General features: G+C 38.5%; 2 protein-coding genes across 2 annotated transcripts in view; both read left to right on the forward strand.

The window, feature by feature from the left end:
* Positions 1–12,388, forward strand: part of LOC128053387 (A-kinase anchor protein 7 isoforms alpha and beta-like) — a 32,929-nt gene extending 20,541 nt beyond the window's left edge. The window contains exon 3 of the mRNA XM_052645906.1: positions 11,825–12,388. Coding sequence (XP_052501866.1) covers positions 11,825–12,021 — 197 coding nt within the window. The 3' untranslated portion in view covers positions 12,022–12,388. The remainder of the gene's footprint in view (positions 1–11,824) is intronic.
* LOC128053386 (A-kinase anchor protein 7-like) overlaps positions 1–13,011 on the forward strand; it is a 124,329-nt gene extending 111,318 nt beyond the window's left edge. Inside the window, exon 8 of the mRNA XM_052645905.1 lies at positions 12,699–13,011. Coding sequence (XP_052501865.1) covers positions 12,699–12,904 — 206 coding nt within the window. The 3' untranslated portion in view covers positions 12,905–13,011. The remainder of the gene's footprint in view (positions 1–12,698) is intronic.
* The last annotated feature ends 350 nt before the right edge of the window (positions 13,012–13,361 follow it).

Below are 13,361 nucleotides of genomic sequence, written 5' to 3' on the forward strand. Positions count from 1 at the left end.
TCTTTTAAGGAGATTAAGAATGAGAGAAAGCTTTTTTATTTTTATCTGTATATGTACAGGTTTTAGTTCTCTTCTTTGAATAGATCCAAATTTCCATCTGGTCGCATTTCCCTCCTGCCTTAAGTTTTTCCTTTAACACTTCTTCCAGTGCTAGTTGGCCGATGACGGATTAATTTAGCATTTACATGTCTGAAAGTCTTTCACCCTCACTTTTAAAAGATAATGTGTCCAGATAAAGAATTTTGGGTTTCCTTTTCCCTTTCTTTTAGTGAAGATGTTGTAGTAGTGTCTTTTGGCTTGCATTGCTCCTGATGTGTGGGTCTGCTATCATTCTTGTCTTTGTTCTTCTGTATGATGTATCCTTTTTGCCTTGGCTGCTTTTATGGTTTTCTTTTAATATTGGTTTTCAGCAGTTTGATCATCATGTTACTTGGTGTGATTTTCTTCACATTTCTTGTACTTGATATTTTCTGAGCTTCTTGATTTTAAGGTTATGGTTTATATTGCATTTCAAGTATCTGGCCCATTATTTCTATATATATTACATGTTTTTCTTTATATACATGTGTATTTTGCGCTCCCCTTTCTCTTTCCTTATTAAATTGGCCCACAGTGGCATTTAATTCCTATTTCTTCACTCTCTGTAATGTGTCCCTCTGTTTCTTGTTGCATTTACCACAGTTCAGGTCCTCATTGTTTCTCTTTTTGTCTGTTGCAAAAACTTGTCTTCATTTCACCCCTCTCCAGTCCGTCTTCTATATTCCACACGGTCTATCACAGTGAGTTTTCTGAAATGTGCTATGCTTAAAACCCTTCAGTGGTTGCCTATTGCCTGTAGAATGCACTTAGACTCATGCACTTATAGCATGGTCCATAGAGCCCCTCATCCCTCCCTGCTCGGTAGCCTTTTCCCTGTACCACCCCCACCCCACGGATGGCACTCTGAGCTCTGTATGGCAGTCCCACGGAAGTGCCTCCAGTTCCCCAGGTGCATTGTACATTTCCATCTATGTACACACTCATGCCTTTGTTATGAGACCTTCGTGCCTCCCTTAGCTTGTGCCTATCAACGCCTCCTCATCAAGCTGACATACCTCCTCTGTGAAGCACAATAACCTTGTCATCCCTTTCCAGCTCCTTTGGACCTTGAACACGCTCTGTTGTCTTGAGGTCATTGTTTATTAGTCATCCTGTAGGCTGACTTCTGTGTGGGTAGAGACTGTATTGTATTTCTTGTTAAATACTTAGTAATGGCACGTAGCAAGCACTTAGTAAGGTGTTTGAGTAGATTGATGATTGGTATTTAGTAGGTATTGAGACCATTCTTCTTAAAATAAATTGAACTCAAATTTAAACATAACACCTGTATAAAAAGCACTAACACAATAATTATATTTTGAGAGCCTACTGTGTTACAGGCGCAACGTTAGGCACATTCCATACCTTACCTCTTGTGTTTACAATAGCAGTACAAGGAGTATTATCCTCATGAGTGGCCCACTCATGGGAAATTTAAGTTTGGAGAGATTATGAACAAGGCTGTGCAGATAGAAAATGGCAGAATGGAATTCAAGCTCACATGTATGTCATCTGTTTCCCTCCTTACATGCATATGAGGAGTTCTGCCGTGTCACTGATGATAGTTCTATCATATTTGATGTTACAGACAAAAAAGTCTATCTAAAAGGCTGTTGGTATGTCTGGAAAGAGTTCTTTGGTAGACTGTTTGGCCTACAGACATCCAGTGCTTATGTCTTGTCTCATCTGTCATATGGCCATGTGGTGGGCAGCCTTGAGGTAACAAGTCACAGAAATCTTCCCAAGCCATGGGATGTGGAGTTTCCTACAGAGAGGGGTGAAGAGGCTTTAGGTGGTGACTTGGGGAACAGTGGAAGGAAGGAAAGACTCTGGAGGTGCCAGCTGTGCTAACAAAAGTTTCAAGGGGCTCAGAACGCGTAGTCATCATGATAGCTTTGGCTGGGGCCACATGCCTCCACCCAGTCAGCTGCAGGTCACTGGCTGTTGGACCTTATCTCCTCTTAGGTTCCCCTCAAGGCGACTATTGATTTTTAGCCTAATTGCAATTCACCCCCCACCCCTCCAATTTAAAAATGTTGAGTGTAGTGGTCTCAGTGTAGTGGTTGAGTGTAAAAATGGAGTGTAGTGGTCTCCAGAAGCTGCAGGGGTTGTCCTTTTGTACATAAATATCATGATTTTAAAATTTATTCTGTACTACTGATTTCAGAATAAAATTTACAAAGGCATGGTTCTTTCCTCTTTGGACTTTATGTTCTAGAAAATAGTTAAACTATGGTTTTGGTGTTTTAATTCTAAAATTTTCTGCTATGTGTGCTGGGGGTGGAGAGCTTTGGTATTTGACAAAAGAAGGGATGTTTTGTTACAGCAACTCTGTTTTCCACAGTGTTGGCACATAAGGGTCTGAAGACAGTGTCAGTTTAAATGTGCACTTGGGGACAATTCTTGGCCTGTCCCTCATCTCAGAAGAGTTGCAGGTGGTGTGCAAGGAAGCTAAGTATACCACCTCAACTTTTTGAATAGTCTGTGGATCAGTATTTAGTGTTTCTTTTAGTCTAGGTAGGTGAAAGGAAAGGTAAGCTCAGCTAATGAAAAGAATTTTGCTTCTAAGAAGGATATATTATGCTGCAAATTGAAGCAAAGCAGAACTTTTAATGTAGTTGCATTCTCTCCCTTAGGTCTTACATGATGTTGTAATGAAGATTTTTTTGGTTCTTAAAAAAAAAAAATCTATTAGCATGACTTATTCTTGTCATGACACACAGGCACCTGGATTTTGGCAGTGGATGGAAGGTAGTAAGGGTTTCTGGAGCCCTTCATGTGATGTCAATTAAGGAATTATTGGGTCAACTCACACATAAAAGCAGCTGACCCACATTAATACTGACCTTAAATTATCCCACTAGATATAATTGCTACTCTCCTTGCTGCCACAAAAGAGGTCACTTATTTTCTTTTCCATAATCACAAATACAAATTTTATTTAAGTGCTGACTTGTTACCAGAATTTAAAAAACTAAATCTTGGGTGTATACCATGGACTAATGATGTTACAGCTCTTATGGAGAGTGGAATTGCTTGCTTCAAGTTTATTGAAAAGTTTCTTAAGTCTGTTCTTTTAGGGAAAGTATTGTATTTGGTGGACTTGATAGCATTTCTCATTTCCTTTCCTTTATATTTTTAGAATTCTCCTAAGAAGTCAATTAAAGATATTTGGGGGAGGATTTCTAAAAAAAAAGGAAAGAAAAAAAACAGTGTCAAAGATTAATCTGTCATTTTAAATAGGTATGATAGTAAATAACCTAGGTAGAACCAGAAAGATTATTTTTGTTGAGAGGTTGTTGCATACATTGGTAATAAATTTTATGTGTACTTTTGTTGGAAAATGTTGGTGGTGGTGTTTAGTCTCTAATCATGTCTGATTCTTTGGCAACCCCATGGACTATAGCCCACCAGGCTCCTCTGTCAAGGGGATTGCCCAGGCAGGAATACTGGAGTGGGTTGCCATTTCCTTGTGTAGGAGATCTTACCAACTCAGAGATCAAACCCTCGTCTCCCACACTGAAGGTGGATTCTTTACTGCTGAGCCACCAGGGAGGCCCCTTTGTTGGCATATCAAATGATAAATCGTATACACATTGAACTTCCATTGTTAACTAGGCTTCAGGGAAAATGAATGCAGTCATTTATCCTAGAGGTCTCTGTGGGAGACAGATACCTTTTTTCAAGTAGTAGGCAGAAAAAGAACATAGCATAACTTTATTCCTAAAATGCCTCTTCTGATTAATCTGAATTACGAACCTACAAGTGAAAACACAAATAAGGTCTCACTGGAATGAAGATACACATTTCTTGAATCACTGTATTCTTACAGGGCTCTATGATGAGCCTTCTGATAGCCTCTTCCCTGGGCTAATGTTGATAGTCTGAGGATGCTTTGTGGAAATCCTAGGTGAGCCAGGGATCCAGGACAGATCTGGAAGATTCAAGTCTAAATGTATTTTTGTCAATTGGTTAATTAGTTTGTTATTGTAGATTGTTAATATTTGACTGGATATTTTGGCAGACTGACCAGGTTCATCAAGTGGAGAGGGTGGCGATTTTTCATGTGGATATTTGGATTAATGGAGTTCTCTGCACTCAATTTAAATTTAATATTAAGTTTAAATTTCTGGCCACTGTGTGCTATCCTTATTGGAAAATAGGAACATTTAAAAAGTTTTGCTGCTGCCTGCAAGAACTTTAATCAACTGTTCTCTTGACTGACAGATATTTATTGAACTTTTATTGCATTCAATACACTGTGCCGTGGAGTAGCAGAGCAAGAGATAACAGAAAAGTAGGGCATGGTTTCTGCACTCAAGATGTGTCTTTAGTAGAGCAGGTAACTGAATCAGTAGTTGGTGAAGAAATACATTGATAAGTAATGCTCATAATTTGTAATGAAATTTTAAAAGGAAAAGCAGTGGGACTTAGTTTTGTCTCTCTCCTGTATCACCATAGGCTGAAATAGCCAGGTAAATAGTAAGTCCTCTATGCACCCTTGTTGAATGAATGACCAAGCAACCGTGTATTATACATGCAGTCAGAGTTACTGTAATCCAGTGGAAGTTCATCCCTTCTGGCTGGGTTAGCCAAGGAAGGCTTTGTAAAGTAGGGGATTTAGTTACTGAGAAGGAAGGACTGCCTAGAGAAAAGGGATTGTGAAGACATTCCTGAGGAGATGCTGCAAGCAGTGGAAGTGTGCCTGGGGCGGGGTGGGGGTGGGGGCGTGTGTGGGGGGTGGGGTCACCAAAAGTAGATTTTGAAAAGCTTTGGATGGCACGTTTAAATTTTCCTGCAGAGACAATGGAGTGTGAAAAGGGATGTTTTAGAAATAGGAATCTAGAGGTGTTATACTAGATGCATTGAAGAGGGGAGAAGTTGTAAAAAGCCCATGGATAAGGCTTGGTGATGAAGTGGATTGATGAGGAAAAGGGAGGAGTTAAAGGTGGTGACATTCTTGTTTTGAGCTTGGTTGACTTGGATAATGTAATAGTAAAAGCATTAACGAAAAAAGGAAAATCAGAAGGGAAAATTAACGTTTTATGGGAAGATTTTTCTGTTTTAAATTTCTTAATGTTTAAAATAACAGGGATGCTTCATTGTGGGCTGAGAAGAATCACAGAAGCACAGATCTTTTTGACCTGAGAGGCATCTTGGAGACTGAGTTATCATTAGACTCTAATCCAGCCCTGTTATCTTATTGATGATGTATCAGTATGTGATGAGTGATGTTATCTTATAGCCACCTGGGGTCAGAAAGAGCCCCAGGAATGCAGTCTCTGGCTTAGATGCAGAGCACAAACAGGGTGGCAGATGTGGAGTCATTTACAATTTATTGAAGCATACTTAAGAAGTACTCCTTCACTTGAAGTTTGGTTTCCTGTCTTAAATTTGAAGAGCCACTGTAAAATAGTTCAGAATCCTTTAAATATTAGGCAATGTACTCATTCATTCTTACTAATAAAAAGTCTTATTGTTGTTGTTCAGTCGCTCAGTCATGTCCAACTCTTTGCTATCTCATGGACTGCAGCATGCCAGGCTTCCCTGTCCTTCACCATCTCCTGGAGCTTACTCAAACTCATGTCCATTGAGTCAGTGATGCCATCCAACCATCTCATCCTCTGTTCCCTTTTTCTCCTGCCTTCAATCTTTCCCAGCATCAGGGTCTTTTCTCATGAGTCAGCTCTTTGCATCAAGTGGCCAAAGTATTGGAGTTTCAGCTTCAGTATCAGTCCTTCCAATGAATATTCAGGATTGATTTCCTTTAGGATTGACTGGTTTGATCTCCTTGCTGTCCAAGGAACTCTCAAGAGTCTTCTCTAGCCCCACAGTTCTTGCTCCCAAATGTGGTATTAGTAGTGCCACAGTAATAATAATTACTTTATCTTTCTTTTAATAATTTGACATATTTATATTTAATAACTTCAGTGTGGATATCACTGAGTTGAAGCTTACTCAATTCTAAGCATATTTTACACTGCAAATATTCTGTCTAGGAATTTTTTAGCATGGCTCTGGAGTGCCATATTGTCACTTTTGAGGAGGCAGCAGTTGCTAAGGCCCTCACTGGTAGTATGTCCAGTTGGACCCGTAAACCATCTCTCCTTGGATGTTGCTAGGAATGATGGTATCAGCATAATTGGCCTTGGACATGTGTTAAATAGAAGTGGTGGGGCTCAGAAGGAGGGTTTAGGTGCCAGTTCTCACTCTTGGCATATATGCTTTTGTATTCCAATCCCTATTACATACGAGGATAGAAAATAATGTCCATCTTCCTGCTCACACCCTTTGTGTCTGCCTGACCCAGACCCAAGGTTGTAAGTATAACATTGGGCTTTTGGCTTCTGGAGGTCATGGGTGTTATTCCAGAAACTGAGCTGATATTTACTGTGTGAGGATTCTAATTACTTCTTTTTTTCCCAGCCTTATTGAGATATAATTGACATATAACATTATAAAAGTTTAAGGTGTTCAGTGGTGATGATTTGATAGCATTATCTATATCTATAAATAAAATGGAATGTTTTCTACAACAAGATTAGTTAACACATCTTTCACTTCACATAATTATAGTTTTGTTTTTATGTTGAGAACATTAAAACTCTATTCTCATAGCATGTTTCAAGTTTAGGATACAGCATTGTTATCTATAGTCACAATGCTGTACATTAGATCCTAAGAATTATTCATCTTATACTTGAAAGTTTGTTCCCTTTGACCAACATATTTCCCTGCCTCACTGCCCCCTGGAGTGAGGGGCAACCTCCATTCTACTCTCTGTTTCTATAAGTTCAGTGCTTTTAGATTCCATAGGTAAGTGAGGTCATGCAGTATTTGTCCTTCTCTGACTTGTTTCACTTAACATAAGGCCTCAAGGTTTATCCATGTCACAGATGGCAGGATCTCTTTCTTGTTAATAGATATGCACCATGTTTTCTTTATCTGTTCAACTGTTGATGGCCCCTGAGGCTGTTTCCATGTCTCTCTGTCATGAAATATATTACAGTGAACATGGGAGCACAGATACCTCTTCGAGATAGTGATTTCATTTTCTTCAGATATTTACCCAGAAGTGGGATTGCTGGATCATATGATAATTATATTTTTAATTTTTTTATGACTCTTCATACTGTTTTCCATAATAACTGCATCAATTTAACATTTTTACCAGTAGTACGCAAGAGTTCCCTGTTCTCTACATCCTCACCAGCATTTGTTATTTTCTGTTTTTTTCATAATAACCATTCTGACATGGGTGAAGTGGTACCTCCCTGTAGTTTTGATTTGCCTTTCCTGATGATTAGTGATTTTAACACCTTTTCCCATATTTGTTGGCTATTTGCATGTCTTCGTTGGAAAAATATTCGGATTCTCTGCCCACTTTTTAAGGATTGTTTGTATTTTTGTCATGAAGTTTTGAATATGAAATCAGACAGGTGATTTGCAAATATTTTCTCATATTCTGTGTTGCCTCTTCATTTTGTTGATCTCTTCTTTTGTTGTGCACAAGCTTTTTAGTTTGATTTAGTCCCACTTGTTGATTTCTGCATTTGTCACTTGTTCTTCTCATGTCATATTCAAAAATAATCATTGCTAAAACCAATGTCAAGGAGCTTTTCTCTTGTGTTTTCTTCTAGGAGTGTTAAGGTTTCAAGTCTTACATTTAAGTCCTAAACTCATTTTGAATTAATGTTTGTGAATGATGTAAGATAGGGGTCAAATTTCTTTTTTTTTTTTTTTTTTGCATGTGGCTATACCGGTTTTCCAACACTACTTATTAAAGAGACTGTTCTTTCCCCATTATGTATTCTTGTATCATTGTCATTGTCAAATATTAGTTGACTGTATATATGTGAATTTATTTCTGGGCTCTTAACTCCATCCCATTGGTCTGTCTGTTTTTACATCACTACCATACTATTTTGAAGTCAGGAAGTGTGATGTTTCCAGCTTTATTCTTTCTCATGATTGCTTTGGCCATTTGGGATCTTTTGTGTTTTCATATGAATTTTAGAATTTTTTTTTAATTTCTGTAAATAAATGCCATTGTAATTTTGATAAAGATTGCATTGAATCTATAGATGGCTTTTGGTAGTATGGACATATTAATGATATTCACTCTTCCAATCCATATATATGGGATATTTTTTTCCATTTATTTGTGTCTTCATTTTCTTTGATCAGAGTCTTACAGTTTTTTAGTATATAGATATTTCACTTCCTTGGTTAAATTTATTCCTTAATATTTCATTGTTTCTGCTGCTGTTTTATATGGTATTATTTTTAAAATTTCTTTTCCAGATAGTTTGTTGTTCTGTATAGAAATGCAGCTGATTCTTGTATGTTGATTTTATATCTTCAAACTTTACTGAATTCACTTATTAGGTCTAAACAATTTTTAGTATTTTCTGTACACAAGATTATGCTATCAGCAAACAGAGGTGTTTTTCTTTCTGATGTGGATGTCTCCCTTTTTTTTTTTTCTTCCCTGATTGCTCTTGCTTGTTCTTCCATTACAATGTGGAATAAGAGTGGTGAGGGTAGGCACTCTTGCCTTGATTCTGATTTTGGAGGGAAAGCTTTCAAACTTTCACCATTGAATGTGGTGGGTTTGTCATATATGGCCTTTATTATGTTGAGGTATGTTCCTCCATGGGCTTCCCAGGTGGCGCTAGTGGTAAAGAGCCCCGCCTGCCAGTGCAGGAGCCGTTAAAAAAAACCCGGGGGGTTCAATCCCTGGGTCGGGAAGATCCCCTGGAGGAGGGCAAGGTAACCCACTCCAGTATTCTTGCCTAGAGAATCCCACGGACAGAGGAGCCTGGCAGGCTATAGTCCATGGGGTCACAAAGAGTCGGGCATCACTGAAGCGACTTGGCATGCACATACATGTTCCTCCATATCAAGTCTGTTGAGAGTTTTTGTCACGAAGGGATGTTGAATTTTGTCATGTGTTTTTTTTTTTTTTAACCATGCATGGAAATGATTATGTGATTTTTAACCTTCATGTTAATGTGGTATATCACATTGATTTATTTGCATATGTTGAGCAACTTTTATATCTCAGGGATAAATATCCCTTGATTGTGGTGTATGATCCTTTTAACATACTGTTGTATTTGGTTTGCTAGTATTTTGTTGCGGAGAAGGCAATGGCACCCCACTCCAGTCCTCTTGCCTGGAAAATCCCATGGACGGAGGAGCCTGGTGGGCTGCAGTCCATGGGGTTGCTAAGAGTTGGAAATGACTGAGCGACTTCACTTTGACTTTTCACTTTCATGCATTGGAGAAGGAAATGGCAGCCCACTCCAGTGTTCTTGCCTGGAGAATCCCAGGGATGGGGGAGCCTGGTGAGCTGCTGTCTCCGGGCTCGCACAGAGTCGGACACGACTGAAGCGAATTAGCAGCAGCAGCAGCAGCAGTAGTATTTTGTTGAGTTTTTTGCATCCAAATTCATGAGGGTATTTGCCTGCCCTTTTTTTTTTCCCTTATAGTATCCTTATGTGACTTTGGTATCAGGGTAATGTTGATCTCATAAAAGAGTTTGGGAATGTTATATCCTCTTTAGTTTTTTTTTTTTTTTTTTTCTGCAGGGTTTGAGAATTGTTATTAATTCTTCTTCTTTAAATGTTTGGTAAAATTTAGCCATGCACCCAGACTGTCCTGGGCTTTTCTTTGTTGCAGGTTTTTGATTACTGATGCAATCTTAAATTTGTTATTGTTCTGTGGAAAGTTGTATGTTTCTAGGTTGTCTTGATTTGTGGCCTATAATTGTTCATAGTAGTCTCTTATGACATCCCCCCGCCCCTGTGGTATCAGTTACAATGTTTCTGCTTTCATTTATAGTTTTGAATTCTCTTTATCTTGGTAAGTCTATTTAAAGATCTGTTCTTTTTTATCTTTTCAAAAAGACAACCCTCTTGTTCCATTGATCTTTTCTACAGTTTTTCTATTCTCTATTTCATTTATTTCTGCTCTGATTCTAATGTTCTTTCTGCTAACTTTGGGCTTAGTTTGTTCTTATTTTTCTAGTTCCTTGAGATATCAAGTTAGGTTGATTACTTGAGATTATTCTTTTTCCTTAATGCAGGCATTTATTACCATAAACTTCCCTTTTAGCTCTGCTTTTGCTGGATGATAAGGTTTGGTATGTTGTGTTTCCATTTTTGTTTGTTTCAAAATATATGTTTTTAATTTCTCTTTTGATTTCATCTTTGATTCGTTGGTTGTTCATGAGTGTTTGTTTAAATTCTACATATTTGTGAATTTTCCAGTTTTCCTCTTGCTGTTGACGTCTAGTTTTATACCACTATAGTTAGAAAAGATGCCTGGTTTGATTTCAGTTTTTAAACATTTGCTGAGACTTGTTTTGTGACCTAACAGTCTATCCTGGAGAATGTTTCGTATGTGCTTGAGAAGAATGTATATTCTCATGCTGTTGGATGGAATGTTCTTTATATGTCTCTTGGGTCCATTTGGCCTCAAGTATAGTTCAGGTCCACTGTTTTCTTGTTGATATTCCATCTGAATGATCTATCCAGTGTTGAAAGTAGAGCACTAAAATCCCCTACTGTTACTACATTGATGTCTATCACTCCCTTGAGATCTGTTAGCATTGACTTAATGTACTTACTTCTCCCTGTAAAGCATCTGCCTACAATGCTAGAGACCTGGGTTCGATCCCTGGGTTGGGAAGATCCTCTGGAGAAGGAAATGGCAACCCATTCCAATACTCTTGCCTGGAAAATCCCATGGACGGAGGAGTATAGTAGGCTACAGTCCATGGGGTCGCAAAGAGTCAGACACGGCTAAGCGACTTCACTCACTCACTCAATGTACTTAGGTGCTTAGATGTCTTTGCCGCTGTCGCTCATCTGCCTTCCTGGGTCCACAGTTCAATGGAAGGAAATGAAGGACTGAATGGGCCTGGGAGGTAAGCCTCTAGTGTTTTTCTTTTACTCAGTTAAGGGAGACAGGAAGGAGGGTGAGTACGAAATGCGCAGCTTCGAGCAGATGAGAGCCAGCTCTTTTACAGAAATATGAGAAGATAATTAAACCTTGATCATCACTAGCAGGGAAGCAAAATGACCATAAAATACTAATATCTAGTAATTTACTGTCGTAATCCTAATTCTTGTGTTAGAGTTTCCTGTTTTTTAAATTGTAGTGATAATTCTGAAATTAAAAAGAATACTAGTTTAACATGCTTATTTTAAACTAGGTCCTAGCAGTAGTAACCACCGTTGTCTTCATGGGAGTGCTGAGACTTTGTTAACAACTGTCCAGGCCAAGTATTATAAAATCACTGATCCTGTGTGCTTAGTTAATTAGGAAATCTTGGTCACCTAACATTTGATAGTGGTGAAGTACGAACAGATTCATCTTGCTGGTGATTTCACATGTCTTAAGTCTCCTGGTGGTAGGTACATGGACTTTGTAGTAATGATCAGCCTTGGATGAAAGAAAAACAAAAATCCCATGTAGAACTGGGGAACTTCCAGCTTTGCTAGGTAGGGTATTTTTAGACTGGGGCTAATGAACTGCTTTTCAACCTGAAGTCTTCAGGGACAGGCAGTCTGCAAGTACCAAATGAAAAGCCAAGCCAGTATTCTTGAATTTATAGATCCAGTCTACCAGATTGAAGGCCACTTGCTCTTTGTAACTAACTGAACTAGCTGGCCCCTGCATGCTGAGTTTCTATGGCAATATGATCTCAGTGACCTCTCTTCTCTGTTGTGGAATGTAGGTGATAAGAATGGAGGTGAGCCTGATGATGCTGAACTGGTAAGGCTCAGTAAGAGGCTGGTGGAGAATGCAGTGCTCAAGGCTGTCCAGCAGTATCTGGAAGAAACACAGAGCAAAAACAAGCCAGGGGATGGGAGCTCTGTGAAAACGGAAGAGGCTGATAGGAATGGCACTGACAGTGACAACAACAGGAAATGAGACCCAAATGCAGGCAGGACCCCCTGCTCCGTGAGAAGCACCCCTGCCCTCCTCTGCCGAGTCAGTGGACTGATTCGCATTGTGCTGTCTAAGTGTCCTGTCCAGTCTGTGAAGATTGCCTAATACTTTTCATGATTGACGTGTTTGCATTTCTGAAGCACAACAGAAGAGGAATGGAGAACTGGGACTATCAGAGGAAATCAATTTACGCAGGAAGAATGGCCCAGGTTTCACTTGCCCTCAGCCATGGCTGAGGGAGAGGGGACTTTGGGTTATGCCTTGTGGACTCAAATGAAAGAACATGGAAGAGGCCTTGACATAAATGGAATACTGCCATTTCACTTGCCTAGCAGGGCATTTAACTACCTTATCTGAGGCCAAAACACACACAGAGCTAACAAGTGCTACGATTAAAATGATCACTGTTGAAATTATTACCCATAAGTTGGTCCACAGTGTTTCATGTTTGTCCTATGTGTATTGTTGCTATGCATTATTTACAGTAAATTTGATTCTTGTAAATGATATATTTTGGTGAAATGCAACCTTTTCTATAAAATGTGGGCAGCATTTTAAAGGTTTCTTTTTAACCTTCTTTTGATAAGTCAGTGTGCCATATTTAATGTTTTTCATTGGCATTTGTACATGAAATGTATCATATAATTTTTTTCCCATAGGCCCGAAACCTATTGGAATCCGGGACTTAATTAATGAAGCTTTGCGTCGAGAGAGGATGGGTCTGCAGTCCAAAGTGAAGGAGATAAAAGCACTTTTATTAAAGCCTGAGATTCAGGCCAAAATCAGGAGGGAGCTTTTTGAAGGAAGATTCATTAACAACAGTAATCAAGGAGATGATGTGGATTTCAGTGCAACTTTGACATAAACTCTACATTGCTATCATGGTACTAGAGTTTATGATATCTTTCCAGCTCATTAAATAGCTCTTTGGTGAAAACCAAAGAAGTGTTCTGATAGTTTGCACAACAGCAAACCAACATTTGGTAAGGAATGAACAATTTCTTTCCAAAGAAAACTGAATTCTGCACTGTTATTTTTAAGCAAAACTTGTGTTTTAGAATGTTTATCTCTGTAATATCAATTCATTTTATAGAAAAGACTTCTTAATTAGCTATTGTGAGATGTTCCTTGAGTCCTCACAGATAAAATATACAGACTGTGAAAAATAATTTACTAAAAAAAAAAAACAAACAAAATAAAACCCAGTATTTTAAGGGTTATTTGTTTCCTGTTGACATGACTTTTGTTGTTGTTCAATCAAAAAAAGCATTGTTCACATGTATCTATATCTAGTGTTACTTTTAATGAGACTTTGAATGTTT

This window comes from Budorcas taxicolor, chromosome 9, assembly GCF_023091745.1.
Source record: "Budorcas taxicolor isolate Tak-1 chromosome 9, Takin1.1, whole genome shotgun sequence".
Taxonomy (NCBI): Eukaryota; Metazoa; Chordata; class Mammalia; order Artiodactyla; family Bovidae; genus Budorcas; species Budorcas taxicolor.